This window comes from Solanum stenotomum, chromosome 1, assembly GCF_019186545.1.
Source record: "Solanum stenotomum isolate F172 chromosome 1, ASM1918654v1, whole genome shotgun sequence".
Taxonomy (NCBI): domain Eukaryota; kingdom Viridiplantae; phylum Streptophyta; class Magnoliopsida; order Solanales; family Solanaceae; genus Solanum; species Solanum stenotomum.
Window position 1 is genome coordinate 13,179,594 of NC_064282.1, and position 23,152 is coordinate 13,202,745.

At 32.9% G+C, this 23,152-nt stretch overlaps 2 protein-coding genes across 5 annotated transcripts in view; one reads left to right on the plus strand and one right to left on the minus strand.

Moving 5' to 3' along the window:
* The window catches only part of LOC125853670 (inactive protein RESTRICTED TEV MOVEMENT 2-like), a 15,342-nt gene extending 6,744 nt beyond the window's left edge, over nt 1-8,598 (plus strand). The window contains exons 1-2 of one of the 2 annotated variants that reach the window (XM_049533393.1): nt 6,839-7,183; nt 7,326-8,598. In XM_049533393.1, the coding sequence (XP_049389350.1) occupies nt 7,039-7,183; nt 7,326-8,551 (1,371 nt within the window). In that variant the 5' untranslated portion in view covers nt 6,839-7,038 and the 3' untranslated portion in view covers nt 8,552-8,598. Of the gene's footprint in view, nt 1-6,838; nt 7,184-7,325 lie in introns of those variants that run through there. The other variant, XM_049533392.1, reaches the window with a different exon arrangement.
* LOC125853672 (protein RBL) lies at nt 8,430-16,703 on the minus strand. 3 transcript variants are annotated; one of them, XR_007445200.1, is made up of 7 exons: nt 16,506-16,703; nt 15,929-16,027; nt 14,469-15,556; nt 14,107-14,365; nt 13,196-13,303; nt 8,723-9,189; nt 8,430-8,543 (listed from the first exon to the last, which is right to left on the minus strand). XR_007445200.1 is itself a non-coding variant. In XM_049533395.1 (6 exons), the coding sequence occupies exons 1-6, from the start codon at nt 16,525-16,527 to the stop codon at nt 9,185-9,187; spliced, it is 1,581 nt and encodes a 526-aa protein (XP_049389352.1). In that variant the 5' UTR covers nt 16,528-16,703; the 3' UTR covers nt 8,690-9,184. The 3 variants fall into 3 exon arrangements, 2 of the variants coding, with proteins under 2 accessions (XP_049389352.1, XP_049389351.1); XM_049533395.1 differs by lacking the exon at nt 8,430-8,543 and having other exon boundaries at nt 8,690-9,189; XM_049533394.1 differs by lacking the exons at nt 8,430-8,543; nt 8,723-9,189 and having other exon boundaries at nt 12,906-13,303.
* Nucleotides 16,704-23,152: the final 6,449 nt, after the last annotated feature.

Here is a 23,152-nt window from a genome sequence, read left to right on the forward strand (position 1 = left end):
CTCACCATAATCAAGCCCTTCTTGTTGACTAAACCCTCTAGCCACAAGTCTGGCTTTGTACCTTTCAACCTCCCCAGAAGCTAAGTACTTAATTTTATATATCCATTTGCAACTAATAGGCCTCTTACCAGGTGGTAGATCCACTATGCCCCAAGTCTGATTGCTTTCCAGAGCACATGATGCTCTGCTTGCATAGCCCGTCTCCATTTAGGATCATTAGCAGCTTCTTTAAAGGAACTAGGTTCAGAAACAGCTGAGTAAGCACTTAAGGCCATTCTATATGTCGAAGACAAGTGGTTGTAGGACAGGTGATCTGCTAGTGAATAAGAACATGCAGTAGACTTAGGCTTAGAAACAAAGTCCTGCAGCCATAGAGGGGCCTTGGTGGACCTTGTTGACCTTCTAGGAAGCACCTCAGTAGCTGGAGGGATCACACCAGTGGACTCAGGTGAGGCTGGTCGAGCACAATCAACAGAGGAAGATGGTGGATATGAAACAACTGGAGGTGGAACAGGAGATACATAGTCCATAATTGAAAACATAGCATTAGGTGAGGCTTGGAGATGTTTGTAAGGAAACATATCTTCTTGAAACACCACATGCCTATTTACAGAGAACATTTTGGCATGAATATCATAAAGAATATAGCCCTTTTGTGTGGAGGAGTATCCCATAAACACAGTAGGAACAACTCTTGCAGAAAACTTATTAGGTTTCTGAGGACTTGCAGCATAACACAAACAACCAAACACCTTGAGATGAGACAAGGCTGGAGGATGCCTGTACAATTTTTCAAAGGAGGATTTGTAGCCTAGTAATTTTGTAGGGATTCTGTTTAAAATATAAACAGCAGTGAGGACACACTCCCCCCAGAATCTCAAAGGGATAGAGGCTTGAAATCTTAAAGCTCTGGCCATATCAAGAATGGTTTTGTGCTTTCTTTTAGCGACCCCATTTTGCTGTGGGGTATACACACAAGTAGTCTGATGTAGAATGCCCATGTTACTCAATAGAGTTTGAAACTCAGTGCTGAGGAACTCACAGCCATTATCAGACCTGAATGTTTTAACACTTGTGGAAAATAAGTTTTGAACTCTTGTAAGAAAATGTTGTATAACAACTATGGAATCAGCTTTTGAAGCAATCAAAAATACCCACGTATATCTGTTGAAGTCATCTACAATTGTAACAAAATACTTCTTTCCATTGTGAGTAGGAACTTTATAAGGTCCCCACAGATCACAATGAATCAATTCAAATACAGCAGTACTGTTATGAACACTTAAAGGGAATGGAAGTTTAGATTGTTTAGCTACAGGGCACACAGTGCAATGAGAACAATCTGTGAAGTTTAGGGATTTGAGAGACTCATGCCTCCTTATTACATCAATTGGAGCATGTCCTAACCTCCTATGCCAAACATCACTAGAAACAGACTGATCAGATACATGAGATACACTAGTAGTGTGAACTAACTTCTGTGAACTAGACTTGTGACTTGATTCTTCATGAAGGATGTAGAGTCCATGCTCTTCTTTACCAATCCCCTTCACCTGACCAATGGAGAGGTCCTGGAAAATGCAAAAATCAGGAAAGAATGCTACCATACATTGTAATTCTTTGGTGAGTTTTGAAACTGACAACAAGTTGCACTTGAACTCGAGGATAAAGAAAACATTAAATATGGAGTTGTTTGTGAATAAATAAGACCTTCCAACATGAGATACTGATACATCTTTTCCATTTGGTAGGTGTACTCTATTATCTGGATGAGAAAGTGTCTTCTTTGCTTTATCAACAAGGTCCATGTTAGATGTAATATGATGAGAAGCTCCTGTATCAATAATCCATTTACTGCTACAACTACTACTACAAGATAAAGCTGTAAGAGAGCTACCTGCATTTGCAACAGTGGCAATGTTTGCAGAGGACTCTCCTACCTTGTCTCCTCCAGACTTTTTGAGTAGGTGTAATATCTGCTGGTATTGATCTGAAGTGAAGAATGCACCACTATTTGATCCTGCACCAACTCCTGATTGACATGAGTCATTTCCACACTCTTCTGAAGCAGTAGCTTAATTAGCATACACATTTGGCTTCCTTTTAGATTTGAAATCTGCAGGATATCCAACAATCTTATAGCATTGTTCCCTAGAATGTCCTTTGCACCCACAATGCTCACACACAAGCAATGACTTCCTGGCTTTGTAGCTTCCTCCAGAAGTACTGGCACCACTGCTATATCCACCACCAGATTCTCCTGAGTATGAACCACCTGCTCCACTTGGAAAGGAGTTTTTAGATGTACCCGCTCCACCACTGTAGGTGTTGCTTCTATGAGTGTAAGTATGCATTGTTGTTCCTTCTATCACCCCTGAGCTATTAGAAGCAGAACTGGCTAGATTTCTCTGACTCTCTTGGTCAATAATAAGGGCATAAGCCTTGTTAAGTGTTGGCATTGGACTCATCATGAGAATCTGGCTTCTAGGAGTTGAGTAGGACTCATTTAGTCCCATAAGGAACTGTAAGAGCCTTTGATAGTCACAGTGTTCACCAACTTTCTTCGACTCTGGACAGGGACAACTAGGACAAGGCATAAGAGCATCGTACTCGTCCCACAGATCTCTTAGCCTAGAATGATAGTCAGCAACAGACATAGTCCCCTGCACCAGTGTGTGAATCTCTCTATGCAATTGAAAAACCCTAGACCCATTTACTGTATCAAACCACTCTCTCAGATCTAGCCACACTTTTCGTGCATATGAAGCATACACTACAGAGCTTAGGAGTCCTGGTCGTACAACATTCATAATCCAGCTTAATACTACAGCATTGCACTTTTCCCACTGATCAAACAGAATTGGTTCAAACATGGACTTAGGAAATCGCCCATCTACAAAGCCTAGCTTGCTTTTCCCTACCAATCCAATCCTAAAAGACCTACTCCACAAAGCATAGTTTTCAACCAGATAACTGCAGAGAGATCAGAGAACTACCTGGAGTATCAGTGTGTTGAAGAAATAACGGATGATTGTGATCAATTACTGGAAATACAGCTTGAGTTGAAGTTCCATTTCCAGTGCTTGTCTTCTCAGATGCACTTCCATTCACCATTGTTGTTGAGCTTTACTTTTGATGCTTCCTTTCAATTCACCTTTGAATCAGTGGTGAATCTGAGCACCTTTTGCTTAGCTACTTGTTGTTTAACCCTTCACGATCGAGGGCTCTGATACCATGATAACTCCATGAATGGAGATTAAGACTTGGAGAATTTACAGAGCATTTGAAAGAAGAAGAAGGAAGAAGATTGTATTAATGTCTTGATGCAGTGAATCTGTACATACATGCTTTTAAATACTACCCTCACTATGAATGAATACAAAATATCTCCAACAAAACTTTGTAACTAACTATTGCCATGCCATCAGCTAGTAACTAACTTTTGGAAGCTTCTAACTAACATAACCATAAGCTTTGTTATTTCTGCATTTGCTAACACGTTTCATAATATCTTGAACAGAATCAATGAATGATTCACCAGAAATTTACTTTTTACAGAGTTCACTTACCAACCATGATGATTCATTTTGAAATGTTGGCTTGATATCCAAATTCTCAGGCCTAACAAATTGTTGAATCAAAGTAATTTTCTCAGGAAGCTATTCATCAACTTTCACATCTTCAGGAAGTGAAGCAAATGTATGTGTAAATAGCTTTTTTCATGACATACTTCTAAAGTCCCTGTTGTTTGAAATAATATGAATTCAGCAAACAAAGTACAAACAGCACAGCAAGAACTAAACTTATAATCAGTCGACGTGCAGCCTACATCCATCCACAAGCATAGAGTATAGAGAATGTGATATCCATGAATAACACAATACATTGATTCCATAAGTTGGAGTAAATTTGTTTAATCATCAATCTGAACCTTTTACTGAAAAGGTATGACATATGAAAGCATGTTGAGATAAAAGGAAAAATGAGACAATCAGACTTGGTACTTCTAGGCACAGTACCAATAGCAACTCTAATTAAGACATGGGAAAACATAGAAGATTCAAGAATCCGAAGTCTTTTTGTTCCTTCAATGTTGAGATATCTGTAGATCTGTTTCTGAAGGATATCAGTGGAACTTCCTTCTATTACTTATGCTTTTAAGATTTGATATTTATTAATATCATGGAGCATCCTGAATCTTCAGTATACTAAAAAATCAGCATGTAGATATCATAGGTTTGAAACTGTTGAGTATAGGTCTATTCCTCTATCATGTTCCACTTAAATTTCAGGTTTCCTGTTAGCCGCAGTGTTCAAACTTGTGATGTGCACCCTAGCTGCACATCTCAAGTTGTGTCCTTACTATTGAACCAAAGCCCTAGGGGCTTGTGGGATAATGGGGTTGGATGGGAGTCTGGAAGGCCGATGAGAGAAGGATTTGATATGCAAATGAAAAAACAGACTGATAACAGCCATGCTAAAGCCTTATTCAGCATATAGGTGTACTCACTTCACCAGCAGTCTCCAACTCCTCCTCAGAACATCCAGCCCAAAGTGAATGAGCTCTGAATACTGTTTCCATTTTTCCAAGGAACTCCTGCACAGCTGCACTATCCCTCACTGTGTCTGGAGCATTGTTCAAAAATGATACACAGTAAAACTGCAAAGATTCCAGTTAGTATTAACATTTTTCCTCGAATGGACATACTTATACCTACCTAAACCTCTTTGGGTTCCTAGTTGAGTTAAAATGGCAAGCATAGCTTGTTATGCTAATTTGAACTGATCAAATATGCAAATATTCAATATGCAGTAGTATGTTATAGGACTTTAGATCAGTTAGTAGTAGAAACCCCAACCCCGTGAATTCATCCATCTACTTGCTTTATAATCACGAAAACTATGGGAAGAAATTAGGCTAAGATGACTAGCTGATTGCGAGTTTCATATTACTAAGTACTCTGGTTTTCTCAGTTCATTGGCTTAGGTTGACCCAAGTATTCAAAATCAAATAAATCCTATTGTCCAATTATTCTTTTAGCCTAAATAGGTGTGTTCTTTGATCTATCTAAATTTTCCTAAGTTGCCTTTCACACTCAAATTATGAATAGGCCGTTATATATATAAAAATATGTGTACGTTATATCATTAAGTAAATTTTTTAAAAAAACAACACAACATTTTTAAGATAAAAAATGTATTTAAAGAGCAACATGATAACTCACTATCAAACAAACAAAACAATTAAGGAGTAAAACTAAATGTGGTGACAAAATTTCATCATTAATATCAAAAGTCAAAATTATGTTGCTAATACACGAAAAAACACTCTAAATAATTAGATAAATGAAAAACAAACTATATTATATATAATAATAAAACACAACTATTTATAGCAAATTAACAATGATTATGATAAAGCTGAAGGACAATGTAAGAAAACTAAAATTCATTTATTGAGAGGCTTTACATTCTACGTAGTATAGCTACCTTACATTTAACTAAAATGAAGATTGATACGGATTTGACGAAATTGCCGGCGGATGGATCACGCATGCACTGAAGTAAAACATGCTACTCCAATGCTGCAGTTAACGATCGTTGTTCTCCATTTTCCGATTCGACGGCGACTCTCTCTCTCTCTCTCTCACCCAATTGCGAATGTGTATATATCTGAACTCCACTGCTGTATATGAAGAAAGAAGAAGGCAGAATAAATGGGCCTTCAAAATCGTAGTTGGGCTTACGATTATTTGTTTAGAAGGGCTTGGGCCTATGAGAGTAAATTGGGTTCTCAGTTGGGCTTTCAGGACCTATTTATGGGCCATAACACCTGAAATTCTGGAAGAAATTTTGGCAAATAGCCACATATCAAATCCATAATGGAAAAATTACTTGGATTGGTACTTTTTAATAAATAATTTACATTTTGTTTATTACCATTTATAGCAATACAATGTTAAATCTGTAGTATGTATTAAAAGTTAATTATGTATGCAATATATATGTATTACAACTGTTTTTTAAAATATATTATGTTTGTTTGGTAAGAAATTGACACATTGTATTATAAGTGTATTAAAATGTGTGATAAATATATTATCCATCAATAAAACTTGTATTATATGTGAATAATAAATTGTTCTTTGTACTATGTATTAAAATTGTATTATAAATGTATTAAAAGTGATCAAGTGAAAAAGAAAATGTTATTGTTATAAATGGTAAATATTTTTTTAATATAGTATATTTATGTAAGTTTCCATTAAGTTTTAACTACAATCGCAAAGTTATTCAGTATTTAGCCATTATCTAAACTATAATAATATATTTTTCAATATTTAGGTGTCATCTAAAAACTATAAAAAATAAAATAATTTTTTTAGTGTATCGCGTTGGAGTTTGAAGCTTGAAGCTTTTTACAAGTAAAACTTCACACACTAATTGCTGGAGTTCGAAAATTTTACAAGTAACACCAGCACAATGTATTGAAGTTTCAATCTAATATTTTTTAAAAAAAATCTTGCCACAATTTTTATAATGAGACTTTGTTCAAATATCAAATATAATAATATGGCATTTCAACTCGTACAATAAAACTCCAAGATGTTGTTGAGGAGTTCATGAATAATAGCATGAATGAAATATATTTTTCGTATTATTACTCATATTCGTTAGCTCATGAATACATTTTTTAATATTCATATTTTTTATCATTATATCTATTTCAAACCTCATTAAAAAAATCTCAAGTTTGAACTTTTACAAACCCAAACTTAATGAATTGGAAAGGTTTGGGAAAGAGTAGAGCACAAAAAAAGAAGCTTTGTTGCTTTAGCTTCTCCATTTGGAGAAACCTGAGAATTTTGAAGCAATGAAATTGGAATAGTTTCATCTCTAAGAAACACAAGCCAAACTTGCAATTCTTGAAACCAACACATATAAAATGGAAGATGTTGTAACCCACAAAATATTCATCAAAGCTTTCAAACTCTAATAACCGTTTCCAAGATAAATAAACCTTAAGAAGAAGAAAAAATGGCAACGAGACCAAGAGGTGGTGGCGCTGGACCTAATCGCCCTAATCGGGGACCTGCAGCACGCCCAGTTTACGAAGATTTTAGGCCTGTTTATGAGCGGCATCAAGATGAAGAAGCTGAAAAACTGATTATTTTTCTTCCTGGTGAGTTTATTTAGAAATAGCCCTATTTGAGCCCTAATTACTGATTATTTATCCACACGAACACAATACTTCAAAATACGATGTATCGATTCGTTCTGTGTCAGTGTACAGAGAGCGATAAACTAATATAACTCACCTGCAGGTTTCATGAAGGAGAACATTAGAGTAAGTACAGAAGGCAAGAACACAGTGAGAGTGCGTGGAGAACGGTTTGTAGGAGGCAACACATGGCATCGATTTCAAGAAGATTTTCAAGCACCTGATGACTGTAACATGAGAGGCATCCATGCCAAATTTGAGAATGGAATCCTCATTATCACTATGCCATGGAAAATGCCAAAGCAATTATTAGATGGACACACAAAACAATCCCCTCCCACAATCCCTCACAAGGACGATAATATTCCTCCCAGAACTAATCATCCAACTGTTGAAACCCCAAGAAAACCAACTCCTTTAAAACCCACAACTCAACATGCTGACAAAGATCAAGATTCTACAAGAAATGAGACATTTTTTGATAATGCTGAATCATCAAAGACAACTTATCCAACTATTGATGCCACCCCAAGAAAACCAACCCCTTTAAAACCCACAGCTCAACTGCCAAAACCTCAACATGCTGACAAAAATCAAGATTCTACAAGAAATGAGACAATGGGGAGTGCTGAATCATCAGAGACACAAAAGGGTGATAATGTTCCTCCCAAACCAACTTACCCAACTATTCAAGCAGCCCCAAGAAAACCAACCCCTTTAAAACCCACAGCTCAATTGCCAAAGCCTCAAAATGCTGACAAAGATCAAGATTCTAGAGTAAAGGAAATGAAATTCTTTGACGACCAATTGATGAGCCCTGAATCATCAAAGACTCAAAAGGGTGATGAAGATAAAGATTTTCCAGCTCTTAGAACAACTCCATTAGGAAAAACTAGTGGTGAGAGGGAAAAACCAAAAGATGAGAAGAAAGTCTTGGAAGGTCTAGTTGGGAGTATTGAGCCAAAGATTCAGAAGAGTAAAGAAGAAAACTTGGATCAGAACAGAACACAATTGATCAGAAGTGGCAAGGACGTTGAAAAGAAGGAGAGCCATGATGCAGGTGGAAAGATTGTTGCCGAAAAGATTAAAGATTTAAGAGAAGAGTTTCAAGAAAAGGTTGGGCAGAAAGGATCAAAAGAAAAGGAAAGTACAAGTAATGTAGCTGCTGGTACCTCTTTTTATCCTGGCAGTATTGGCAACTTGAAGAAAAGCCTTGTGGAACTAAATGAAGAGAGACAACTGCTTGTCAATGCTGGAGCTGCTGTGATGGTGATTATGGCTCTTGGGGTTTATGTTTACTACTCCATCGGATCAGGGAGAACTGAGTAAAAACAACCAACACTTGAGTTACGTAAAAATGTACAAAATTTACATGGATTGTAATGCTTTTAATTTGTGCAAATAAAAGAAAATGGGGTTTACAAGTGCATATAAGAAAATAAGAATAAATCATTCTTTCAAGTCTATTAAGTTAATCAAAAATTTGAATCGGTCAATTACATAGAGACTCGGTGCATTTCCCTCCCAGCCAATGCCAAGGGTGAAATCCCCCTCACCACCTAACCTTGCAGTTCAGCTTTCCCATTACATGTCGTATATACAAGTAGCCAACAAACTCTACAACTGAAAGCAATCCAGTTCTTCAGAGTTTAGATGCTGTCCCTTTAACAGTTGTTTCCGTCAGCAGGGGATAAATATAATGCAATGTTCTAATATCAGTTCATGTTAACAGTTAGTAGTCCCTCTAAGAGTCTGGATTGATTGCTACCACGCTGCTAGAAAAAAATCTGTCCATTGGTGCAAGTCCAGACAACTTCAGAAGTAGGTAGCATCAAATGTGCTCCATAACCCACTTATAGATGGAATCACTAGCTTGTTTACACTTAATTCACAGCTTACTGTTGTAAATTAACGTGACCTCTCGTGAAGCAATCTCTTTATATGCTTCGCCTAAGTCAAATATTAGCCTGCAAAATGTCACAATATGCAGTAAAAATATAAGAAAACCTAATTGAAGAGGTTCATCATAATATGGAATGATCCAAAATAACAAGGTATTCTCAGAGATGACACAAATATCAGTGCAAGGAAAAAACAAAAAAGAGAAAAATGAAGTGGAAACAGGATACACTCGTTTATTAATTCGTATTTTAGGAAGGTTGAAGAGGAAACAAGAATTAATATACTTATGTTGATAAAGACACGAATAATATATATGAATATTAGTTAAGAAGATTATATATATACATGGTACCTTCACAATAAGCAAAATATACTATTTACCAAGATGGTTGATAAATAAATTAGATCATTAGTCAAGAATGTAAATTAACTCGATTCCTATTTCATAAGTTGAACAAATGGTCACTTTTTTGTAATTATGACCTATATTTGATTTAATTATATGATCATGATTTCACTAGTTACCACTCAGCTTCATTGGCGAGTGGTGGGATACAATTTGCATTTTTGAAGGACCCTACACTGAGGTGGCTACATTACTGTAGGATCCGAGCAACATGAATGAAAGAGGGAAACAACAATATTAAATGATTGATTACGTAAAAACTAAGGGACAAAATGACTTGGATGTCGATATTATTGACTTACTAAATTGATAACATATGAATTATTTGTAGCTATAATAAGTATACAAACTAATTTGATCAGAATGACTATCAATGGCAAATAAAGCTTGAGCTAACTGGAGTAATTATACAAGAAACTATACACAAATGAATCTGTCTTATTGTAATACAAAACTAAATTAAACACACCACGAATTAATTGATGGACATCTAAATGATTTACATTAAGGAAATGTACACGGATTTCAGGAATTAGCCTCCTTTTTCAAGTGGGATTTCACTAGGTATGCCGTTGTTGTTGTACAAGGATTACAGGAATCCAAAAATAAGGAAAGTATATTATTCTTATGAATTGATGGAAATCTAAATGATTTATATTAAGGAAATGTATACGGATTCCAGGAATTATCCTTCTTTTTCTAGTGGAAATTCACTTGGTATGTTGTTGTTGTTGTATACGGACCATAGGAATCCAAAAATAAGGGAAGTATATTATTCTTATGAATTGATGGAAATCTAAATGATTTACGTTAAGGAAATGCATATGGATTTCAGGAATTAGCCTCCTTTTTCTAGTGGGATTTACACGGGGTATGTTGTTGTATATGGATTTCAGGAATTAGCCTCCTTTTTCAAGTGGGATTTCACTAGGTATGCCGTTGTTATTGTACACGGATTACAGGAATCCAAAAATAAGGAAAGTATATTATTCTTATGAATTGATGGAAATCTAAATGATTTACACTAAGGAAATGTATACGGATTCCAGGAATTAGCCTTCTTTTTCTAGTGGAAATTCACCGGGTATGTTGTTGTTGTTGTATTCGGACCACAGGAATCCAAAAATGAGGAAAGTATATTACTCTTATGAATTGATGGAAATATAAATGATTTACCTTGAAGAAATGTATATGGATTACAGGAATTAGCCTTCTTTTTCTAGTGGGATTTCACTGTATACCGATCACAGGAATCCAAAAATAAGGGAAGTACATTATTCTTATGAATTGATGGAAATCTAAATGATTTACCTTAAGGAAATGTATACGGATTAAATTCCTTCTTTTTCTAGTGGGAGTTCACTGGGTATGTTGTTGTTGTAGTTGTATACGGATTCCAGGAATCCAAAAATAAGGGAAGTATATTATACTTATCTTTATCAACAGAAGTATATTAATTCTTGTAAGTTGTATCCGAACACTAGTACGGCTGTACCCATATTCTAATCCGAACAGCAAATCGTAAAATCTATGTGATAATTATAAATCCACACCCATGTTGGATACTTGCAGCCATATCCGGAAAACAAATATTTACAATTCTATAGAAAACATATTTCTACAGGTGAAATATCTAGATAGGAAATCAATTATTTGAGTCACAAAATTAATTTGTTTCCCTTATAATAAGATAAACATATATTTCCAATTCTTCTCTGCATAACTAACATTTTACAGGTAAATTACTCAATCACTTTAACAATTTACTGAATCAAGTATTCAAACTGATCCAATTAGCTTGTTTTCAGAAACTTTTAATTTGTTTCAATTCCTTATCTTAGTGAATAAGAGAATTTACTTGCATTCCCTAAAGACACTAGAAGTTAAATGTTGGTACTTCTAAGCATTTATACTTCAAAAACCATAGTATATATATCTTATACTAAAATCAAAACTTTTATTCAAAATAATGCGTAAATAGTATCTAATAAATAAAGGTAATTTCAACCAGTATAGAAAGATAATTTATGTCTATCCTCAAAAAAAAAAATTAAAAAAAAGATATTTTATGTTAATATATCAAAGACCAGTTGGTTGATTCTTGACTTTTGGATATATTTTCTATCCTTGTTTACCGAACTACTTTGAACTGTTTTTTCTCGAGCCGGGGATCTTTTGGAAACAACCTCTCTACTGCCTAGGTAGGAGTACAGGGTATGTTATTGTTGTTTACATTTTAATAAAGATCATGTTTAGAGAGGAAAGATTAATCCTCTGTATTAGAAAAACAAGTAAAATTTTCTATTAAAAGAACCTCTGTAAATTCTTTGTTTACAAGTTGACACAAGCTCATGCACCGTGATGTAAATGTATCTTAACAAAGAAATGGTTAGGAAATAGATAGCATAAAACAAAAAATATTACATAGAAATTGGAAGATTTGAACATTTCAAAAATATTTTACTGCCGAAAGAGTAAGCTAAAGTTGGAGGGTATATAGTGAATAATGGGCATCAATTATGGGGCTAGTTTAGTCCTTCGCAGAAAAAAGTGAAGGTCATGCAATGACAAATCAAAAGGCACAAGCTAATAATATTCCACCTTCAAAGGTCAGTTATATACATGGTGTCATGTAGAAAGAACAAAAAGAAAAAAATTTAAAGAATCTGTATTTGAGAGTTGAGTGGCAATTTAAGAAACACCTAATAACGAAAAAAATTGAACAAAAGACAACAGTTTCAAAATAGTTTCATTTCTATATCCATCAAACACAGAGGCAGACCTAGGTTCGAAGATAACAGGAGCACCACAAAAAACAGATGCACGTTTGTTGAAGCATGTCACGTAACACCGTCTCAGAGACTGATGTCCTAATGTATATATAATGTATTTTTTTAAAAGGAAAGTAGAATAGGGTGAGACTCGCACCATGAACTGGCAGTCAGGGCACCACTATACATAATTTAGGTTGCATGTTCGAAACCTGCCACATACATATTTTATGCATTTTTCTTACTGTTAGCTTAAAACGAAAAACTAATGTAGCAGCCAAGATTCGAACATGAGTCATGCACCAAGACTCAAGAGCCCAAGGGGCGCACACTGATGACTAACCAAATGATCCAATCCAACAAATATGTTGGAGGGGCCCCTTTTTAAAATATATGTTAGTTCTTCAAAGTATATAGACATATATATACCAGTTTTTTCCAAAGTTAACGGGTGCATGTGCACCCCGAACCCACCACATGGGTCCGCCTCTGATCAAACATCAATTCTAACTCACATTAATAACACAAAACTTTTTTCTCTTCACATGAAAGGCACAGAGAGATAGAGTGGGGAGGGGGGAAGGTTTCAGATCGACAAAAGGAATTGAACCAAGAGCTAAACTAAACACAGCATCCATTAGAACTTAAGTTCATACTTCATAGGAACATTTCAAGGAATGCTCATAGGCATACTAACTCTTGAGTTAAACATAGTACTCAAATGGACATAAATAAAGGTTTGAGTGATGTATCACCCATTATAACAGGAAAGGTGACCACATGAGGCCTTTTAACAACAAGAAAAAAAAATACTTGAAGATGTTCGATAGCTGGAAGTTACTATCCAAAACATCTTAAATGTTTTGCAGGCATTCTTTTAGTTTTGAGGTTTACCAGATGGCTTCGTCTTCAGTGGGGGTTTCTTAACCTTCTCAGCTTGCTGTTCCAATACCTTCTCTGAAGGCTTTCTTCTCCTTTTCAAGCCTGTTGTGCCTGTGTCCTCTGCAGCAGAATTATCTATGAGTTACCTAATTATCAAGATTCATACAGAAGTCTAACTAAAATAGCAAACAACTTTGTAAAAATTAGTTTCAAACTGGTGCAATGATACGAAGAATGGAACAAATGCATGGGATAGACTATGGGTACACTGCACATAAGTACAAAAATACATCAGCAGCAGCTTCATAAGCACAGAGAATATTTTAGTCTACAATTACACAGAGGAGATGAGGAGAAACAAAGTTATAGCCTCTGAAATAGAGATGCTATAGAGAAAGACAGTTGATCTTTTCATTATCTATTATGTCCCAATGGAAATTTCTTTACTTGATCTGGTTCAGACATCAAATTTTACTCTCCTTCCATTGCAAGGTCAAATTAAGTTTTCTGACTTCTTCTTGTTGCAAAATACAGATAATGATACTTATTAGGATATACTGAAGCAAAAAAAAAGTATCATGGATTCCTAGCAGAACTAATGTTAAAAGTGAACTCATAACAGTTCTGCTTCAGTGTACATAGTGACTTCCCTAACATCTTCAGAGAACACCCTGGTTGATTGGGATTGAGGCATAGTTGATTGATATCCAATAAAAAGTTCCGACACAAATTCAGAAATTTGAAATTAAACAACAGTAACCTTAGAAGGCTGCCATTTAGGAATGTCAACTGGATATAGATTTTATCAACATTTTCTTTCACATGACATAACAAGGAGTTTACACTCACCAAGGATGTGAAATTTGGAATCACAGAATTCATAATAGTTAGATTCATTTAAAATATAATCGAAAATGTCTTACCGCCTTCAAATGGACTGGACTCATGATTCACTTGCCCATTTTGTCCAGCCTCTTCTGAAAGAGGAGACCCAGATTGGTTGCTCTCACCTAGCTTTGAACTACTACCAACACACTTGTCCTGTTGCTCTGGATCAGGAATTGGATCAGCAGGCAAAAAGCAAATTTCATCTCCCGACAAATCTGAATCACTGAAAGTTGAATCATTCTCCAGACCATCTATATCAACATCGTCATCCTCGTTGACATCAGACCCTTTAACCTGCAGCATCATGTTCATATCAAAAACAGAAAAAGAAAAGTAGGAAGGATGACTTATCTATACTTCTTTCCTATTCAACGAGTCCAACATATAATACTCTCACCTTCTCAATTTCCGGATTGAGATCAAATTCATCTTCCCTTTCAACATACTCCTCATTTTCTTCAAGTTCTTTGAAATCGGGAGCAAATGCACTCCAATTCTCGGTGAAGTCTTTTGCCCATATATAGACTAACCCAGACAGAGAAACAGAGACTACAACAGGGTTGACAGGATGCCAAGCTAGATCTACTATCGCTTCCTTAGGCCCTTCAAGAATTTTCACAAGATGACCGGCCCGATCCCAAATGTAGATCTTGTGCTCCCCTTTGTTAGCAGAACCACCAACAACCCACTCACCATCACCACTAAAACATGGAGCTTTCCAGTGCACTCGGGTGACAGAATCCTGAAACTCCCGAAACAAAGTTAAACATAGCGCTCCAACAGCCTTCAGCTTCTCGACCCCTTCCAGATCATTCAGGTCATTGGTTGCTTCATCTAGACCCGTAAGAGCATTTTTTACCGGAAGAAGGTTCTCATAAATCCTTATTGTACGATCAGTTGAATTTATTAAGAGATACTGTCCATTTCTGCTAAACACGATATTCTTTATAACAGCATTGCCTGGAACAAGAACTATACCACGCACTTGAACACTTCTGTGGTCAACTATTAGTATTTCCCCTTTGGAGTTCCCCACATACACCAGATCTCCGTACTTGTTAAAGCAAGCAGAAGTAGGAGTAAATGGGGAAGATCCATCTGAAAATTTATTTTTTGAAGGAGGAGCAACCCCATTCCCTCCTTCAGTAGGCAAGACAGGGAGCACAGTCACGCTTCCTGTCTCCAAGTCAACAATCATAGGAGCAGATGAAAGGGGGCACACCAAGCAAATAGATGGAGTAGTGGACCTAGGATATAGGCGAGCTTGTAAAGGGGTTTGCTGTAGAGTGATCCGAGTAATCTTCTCTCCTCTGACAACATCCCAGAGTGACAAGGACTTATCAGCAGCGGAGACAAGTATGCGGTGACCATACTTTGACCAACAAACACTCGTAATAGAGGCAACAGAATCATCGTCCTTGAATTCTCTTGCAATGCCTCTGGTCCCAAAATCCCAGATAATGCAAGTTCCATCAGCACATCCAGCTGTAAAATCAAAGGCAGTTTAGGTTTTTACAAAGGCAGCATATAATTCCTAAAAGTTACTTTTTTTATTGGTATATCTTTCCTAAAAGTTATTAATCTAAACAACCACCAAAAAGTTCTAATCTTTTTTGCAACAAATAGATATTTGAGTTGCTTCAAGATATCAATTGACTATCATTATCACATTCAGCATGATGCTTCAGAAACAAAACAAAAAAGAACAAAAGCATAAGAGCTACATGAATCAACATAATTTTGATTCATGTAGCTCTTTCGCTTTCATTCTTTTTTTTGTTTCTTGGAGTCATGTTAGTCATGTCAAAAGCACAATCAGAAGGGAAGGGGAGTTCAGTAAAGAATTATTCACAGTACCTGCAAGAAGGGTGCCACGACGATTAAAGGCTATGCACTTCATGATCCCACTCTCCAAATACTCCTCTATAATTTCAGGGAAAACCCCCTGCAATGGGTCTTAATACCAGAAAAGAACCCAAAGGACAAATGAACATGTCAACAAAGCACATATCAGCAGAAATTAAACAGAAGAAAAGAATAAAAATTTATCCCTATTTTGTGCACCTATGTTTGAGACACCCAGGTTCAAAAATCTTCCTTTTTCTGTTTAGTCATGTCGCTTTTGTGGTTTTCTTGGAGAAAGGGGTGAATTTTCTCAAAAAATCATCCTTTCCTCCAAGAAAACCACAAGAACAACCCAACTAAACAGAAAAAAAAAAGATCTTTCTACATGTGTATTTTGGATTCTTTCTTCAAGAAAACCACAACGACAAGAACAATAGAAACATTAGGTAAAAACATAACAAAATTCACCCTTTCAGAAACCCACAAATGATGTAAAAACAAGCAATTCAACCTGTACTTCAAGAAAACCACACAAAAAAGCAGAAAAATCAAGAATTTTATATGAGTGTTTCAAGAAACAGAAGCTTACCAATAATAGGAGCATCCATCATGCAAACTAAAACCTAAAATGGAGAAATTTGAACTATATGTTGATTGGTTTCTCCAATTGGAGAGAGAAAAAATCAGTCTTTATGGGCTTTAGAGTGAGCTTCTGAAGTATTACACCAGAGAAGCGGAGAAAGAGAGAAAAACGACTACTTCTGAAGTGGGGGGTTCTTGAAACTATGAAAAAGGGTTTTAGAACAATTTATTAAGGTTGTCTTTTTCCCTTTACCATTTATTAAAAGGGATAATTTCATAGTAAATTGGGGGATAATATATGGGGGAAAAAATGCATTAGTTAGTCAATTTTTCATATTTCTGAAAATAATTGTATGCATAGTTCAAAAATTTAGTTATATTTAAAAAGATTATAAAAATAAAAATTGCAAATCAAACTAAAATGTAAAGCAAAAAATTAAAATGACTTCATACATAAATTATCAACTAAAATTGCAAAAGGTTAATATGCACAGTAAAATTTTAAAAATTTACATACACATATATGTATAATTATATAATTTTTGAATAAATATTTATATAGCTATTTCTTACTTAACATCATAACTAAGTAAAAATATGTGTATTTTAATAAAAGTAAAAATCAAATTTAACTAAATCAAAAAAGTCAAATCATACTACTAAAATATCAAAATTCCCTTGATTTTTGGGGAACACTCCGTAAGGATAGTAATGAATGCACTGTTAAATGATTCATTCAAATTCAATATTGTGACATAAAATAATATATATATAATGTTTGTACTTATATGAGCTCATGTAGTTTACTTGCTCTGAATACCTAGATGATTATTAAATATACAAAATTAAAAAAATATATAAAAAATTTGACAAATCGAGATAGGAATGAAGGTGGAAATAAAAAAACAACCTATTCATTTTTTGTTTTATTTGATTTATAAATACAAAAAGTAATATAGTGAGAGTACTTCATAAGAAATTCTTTATACGTTTAAAATTATAAATAAATTAACTTAATTAGTCATAATAAACATTTTGAAGGCATTAAAAACATAATGAGACATATCTAAAATACTTTTAAAAAATGTATCAAAATACGTATATTTATATGTAGTAGAAGAGCATTTGAAATTTAGAGGTTATAAGAAATTATTCTGGTAAATAAATTATAAATAATCTAACATATAAAAGATCAATTAAAATATTAATTCATTCTAGATGAGGATTGATTTGATTGAGTTGAGAAAAAAAAAATCAATTTGTTGGTCTACTTTAATATTATATAAATATATAAAAAAGAGTAGTACTTAATAATTAAGATAAAATAAATATAATATGATAAATTATTCAGGTGGAGAATGGTAACAAAGAGTCGCTCCCATAAACAAATGATTGGGACTCCTGGTCCTAATCGAATCAGAGATTTCGATAACTAGGGGAATCGATAGAAAGAGATGGGTCGGATACTAGAATTTGCCTAAAAGTCCCGATTTTTTTGAGGCAAGACTTCGACTGGGCATTTTCGCGCTAAGGCACAACGGCTTTCGCACAACTGCTACTCCTTTGCTTCTTGCCTTATCTTTTACTAAGAAACTAATCTAAATAGAAGTCAATTTTGATTATGAAATGATAACACCGAGCTGATTGAGTAATTGTATGTACTGCTCTGCCACTTTTACGTTGGTGAATAGAATATCATCACCTAGTTCTCTTTATACATTATACAATTGATAGAAGGGCGAAGGTATTTATTTACTTAGATTTAAAAATCAAATATTATTGACGAGATTTAATATTTTTTTCATGATTTATCCTAAATTTGCTTTAATTTATTTTAATCTTATCAATCTGAAGCTCACGAGATGAGTCGGATTACGATCTATCCATTAAAATTGGTTCAATTTAGCCTTTTTGAATTTGATAAAAAAAATGTTTGGTTGATATTCCAAAATTTTACTATCGGATCCATTAATCTCATCATAGAAAATGAAGCAGAACTTTTTGTTTACTTAGTTTTAAAAATCAAACATTATTGACGAGATTTAATTTTTTTTCATGATTTATCCTAAATTTGCTTTAATTTATTTTAATCTTATCAATTTGAAGCTCATGAAATGAATTGGATTGCAGCCTACCCATTAAAATTGGTCCAATTTTACCTTTTTGAATTTGATAAAAATGATTTGTTTGATATTCCAAAATTTTACATTAATCGCATCATAGAAAATGAAGTGAGACTTCACAAACAAATACAAAAGCTCTTAGTTAAATTTAAAATAATAGTGTGATTGAAATCACTCACCTTGACGAAAATGATAAGATTTTGATGGTATTTTGCCCATTCTAAAAAAGCAACGCATTTTACGATTCAACAGAATATAAAAGATTTCAATTTTGATCAAGCAATTGTTTCCAACGATGATTTCACCAAGATCCACTTCTGAAACAAAAATTGAGTTTAAACATACATTAATATTAAGTATTGAAACAAATGAATGCATACTCATAAAAATCAACTTGAGAAATAAGAAAATAAAACTAAATAGTTATACATACAGCACCTTAAAAATTATTTTTTTAAGCTCTCGAGTTCATCAACAGTTTTTAAACCATAAGAGATTCATTCTTACAAGAACATAAAAGTGATAACATAAAAGATACACTCTTTATTGTATCTTCGTTTATAACAATGTTATGTAGAAGTAGTAAGTCTGTATGAGTTGCTCTACTTTCAATGTGGGATTAGGACGGTCAATTACTTAATAGTCCCCACTTTATTTTATTTTAGATTTTAGCGCATAAGTAATTATTGTGATTGTCCATTTTTTTATTTTAAAAATAATAACCTATAAAGTAATATGAAATATTCAACGAACTAATAAATAAGTTTGACTACAACAGTCTTCGATGAGAAATTATATTATTGTAATAAATGAACCTACTTGAAAATACTTATAACATCTTATCATTTATGTGAGTCAAAACTCGAATAATAACATCTCATGATCAAAATGTCCAAAATAACTCATAATATTTTGCCATCAATGAATAATGCATGACTGACTAGTTTTTATTATATCTTATGCATGTATATTTAGTATATTCATAGACCATGTAAATTGTTATGTATAATTCATGGTGTAAACGTCAGTGATATCAAATCAAGCTATAAATCTCAAGAGCAAATCATATATAAGTGTAAAATCGATAGACACCTCAAAAAATAATAATAATAATAATAATAATAAAAATAAAATAAAATATATCTATATATTCTTAAGAGCATGTTTGTTCCGACATATATACATTATCAGATTTTAAAATTATTTATATTTATTCAAATTCATTTAACAAATATGTCAAGGGTAAAGGAAACAATGCAAGGAATAAAGTCTTAGCTTACCTCAAATTTAAACTAAGTACTTTTGTTAAATGTTGTTAATTTATATCAAAAAATGTATTCATAATATCTAATACACATGTGTCACGTCCTCCGCCGAAGAATTGGACCACAAATATATGATACTTAGTCTGAGATATATACAAGTCTATAAGACAATAAGCATGCAAAAATAGCTAAATAAATTGCATACACATAACATAGAGTCATTTGAACAAAAATTATACAATATGATAACTATAAAATGTCTAGGAGACCTTTACAAAATTTGAAAACAATACAATTAACATCTGATCAGAACAGGGCCCAAATAGAGACGAAGTTCACTAAAAAATTGATTGAAGAATAAGACTTGACCTAATGTGAATGTTTGTTGCCTTGTGAACTTGCATTAATAGAAATGCAACGTCATTGAACTTAGGAACATCAATACATATACTAGTATAAGAAACATACAAAATGACTAGTAAACAAATAAGGATGCTCATTTTAATCAGAAAACTTAAATGAAATTCTAATAAGCATACGTATAAATGAAATGTCATATAAAATCGTAACCTATAAAGTAATGTACATGTCTTACAAGTTATTCTTTATTACAAGGTATCAAATAGTTTGACTAGGTAACATTCTTTACATTTTTTGTATATCTCTAATAAATGTGAGCATAAGATGGTCTACCAGAGGCGATTCATGTCAATGGTATGACATATATTATCTGAGTTCTAGATGAAATACCTTTCACAATCAGAATGAAAGATGCACTCTTCTTAGGAGCGCCATAATGGTCTTATATTGTCTACATGTTATATATTTCATTTTTTTCTCTTAGTCAAAAAAATCAATGCATAACATTCTAGTTGATTACAGTGTGCCACAAAGAATATGTATGCCACAATCTTCAGACTTACTTTAATGATTTAGTATCAATATTGTGCACAAAATCACACCAAATATATATACGTCAAATATCTTATTATTACTCTTTCATCATTATAATTAACGTATATCAAATATTGTCATATAGACCTATAATAAATTGATTATACAAAAGATCATTTAACCTCTTGAATTGTAATTTTTATGTGATAACCAAATCTCTTAGACTAATGATTTTGCTTCCAATTACTAGTGTTCGATTTATTATATGACTGTCATTTTGTGATGAAGTATACTAGAATAGGCTATATTGTGACAAGTTATTTTTAATTTAGACAAATAACATAATATATTATGTAACTTTTAAAAGTTATAATTTACTATACGTATAATATGAAATATTATGAATACTCCATCTGAAAGGAGTTATATGAATATCTATTAGCTATAATGATAATACATCTAACACTATATATAAAGTCTTTAACTTGAATTTTTATTATATCGGGATAAATACTTGTTCAAAGTGAGACCATGTATAGGTAATGGGATAATTTGAAACACTATGTCGCAATGAAGCCTTTAACTTGAACTTTTATTATAACGCTCCCCTTAGCTTCTAACTTCAGTTTAATGCTTTAAATGACTTATATAAGTACCTTTTTAAATATAATTGTCCATTTACAATATTATTCTTGTGATTCTCCTAATTCGTGGACATTTACAAGTCACATACGTACTTTTAAGTTACGTAGTATTACAATTTACAACTTATATGACCCATCTCCCAATATTAGTAAAGTTACAACATTGATCAAACAAACAAAACAATATAATTTCAATTTTATTTTTATTTTCTAAATCAAAATATACCAGTTATTAATTCTTAGCCATTAAGTCTGAATATTTCTAAGAATTATAATTTTGAAATTTAAAATTAAACTCATGAATTTCTATATTCAAATCCTCAATTAGTCAATTCCAATGTAAAACATACACATACGTAAATGATGAAATGGGCAAATTATTATCTACCTCAATACTATATGTTGATTTTTTTTATTATTATCAAAATTCCTATAACTAAAGATTATTTTAGTTAAACATTCATAAAAGATATAAACAAAAGTGAATCCACATTGTAGAATATAATTTCATCAATTTACGAATTTTTCTAACAACAGTCCTATATATATATATATATATTTAAATGATAATTAGATATTATCTCATGATACAAATAAACCGTGGACTGATGTATTTTTTAAAGTATCACTTGTTTTATTGTATTATTCACGAAATAAAGATTCAAAAATCTCAAAAAAACAAGTTTTTCATGTTATTTTGTCGTGTTTCCTTTTTTTTTTTTTTTGTTGCTTTTCCATTTTTTTTATTCATTTGAAGTCTTCTATCCCTTTTTTTCTTTGACCATAACAGTCATGCTTATTCTCCTTTTTTTCATCCTTTTGTTTTAAGTAATTACTTTTGTTCTCACGTGGTTAGTCATGCCAACTCCTTCACAAACTTCTCGTGATATTTCGCTCTATAAAATATGTTTTTTTTAAAATGAATATTACATGTACTTTATTTATTTCACGTAAAAAGTGTAATAAAATTATTTTTAATCTAAAATTGATATGAATACCTTTATATATTCATTTTATGTTTTATTTTTAACAATTAAAATATTTTTAAAAATTCATGAAAATAACACCCTTTTTCAAATGTGAATTTATTTATTTTGGTCAAAGTTTGTCACCAAGAATTTTCTTGGTTTAAATGATGGTCTAACTTACATAAATTCTACAGTGTATGAAATTTTGGTGAAATTGAAATTAATATTATTATGAGACAATGGGAAGATTAAATAATAATACAAGAATCCTAATCAGTTTCAATGAATGATTAGTTGTTAGAGTCCATAACCAACTCAAATTATGAAAAATTTACAAATATTATATTAATTATTACTAAATAATAACTACTACTATTACTTCTTTTTTTACTAATTTACGTTTTAGTGTTGAAAATTTGAAGTTCACTTATTTTATTTTATTATAAATTTTGGAATGTTTTTAAAAATAGGTAAAAGATTCATAAATATCCTTTTTAAATTTTTTTGTCTAAAAATATCCTTAAGCTACCGAAAAGAGACTGATTTTGAATTTCAAACGTGAATGAGAAAATAATTACCAAGATTTTGTGACTAAAAAATAAGGAGATATTTGTGGAGTGAAATAAGAAAGGGATAAATGTTGATTTTGGGAGTAAGGATTTATGTATCCAACGTCTAGGTATTTGGGAGTAAAATAAGAGATTTTGAAAAATTTTAGAACTGGTAGGGAATAATGGAAATTATGGGAAAAAAATTAGGG

What these genes read in the sequence shown, in the direction of transcription:
- LOC125853672 (XM_049533394.1), bottom strand. Translation starts at nt 16,527, where the DNA reads ATGATGGATGCTCCTATTATTG. An exon ending in TCGTGGCACCCTTCTTGCAG is followed by an intron (nt 15,557 to 15,928) that starts GTACTGTGAATA and finishes TTGATTTTACAG; the next exon opens with CTGGATGTGCTGATGGAACT. An exon ending in GTCCAGTCCATTTGAAGGCG is followed by an intron (nt 13,304 to 14,106) that starts GTAAGACATTTT and finishes ATTCTGCTGCAG; the next exon opens with AGGACACAGGCACAACAGGC.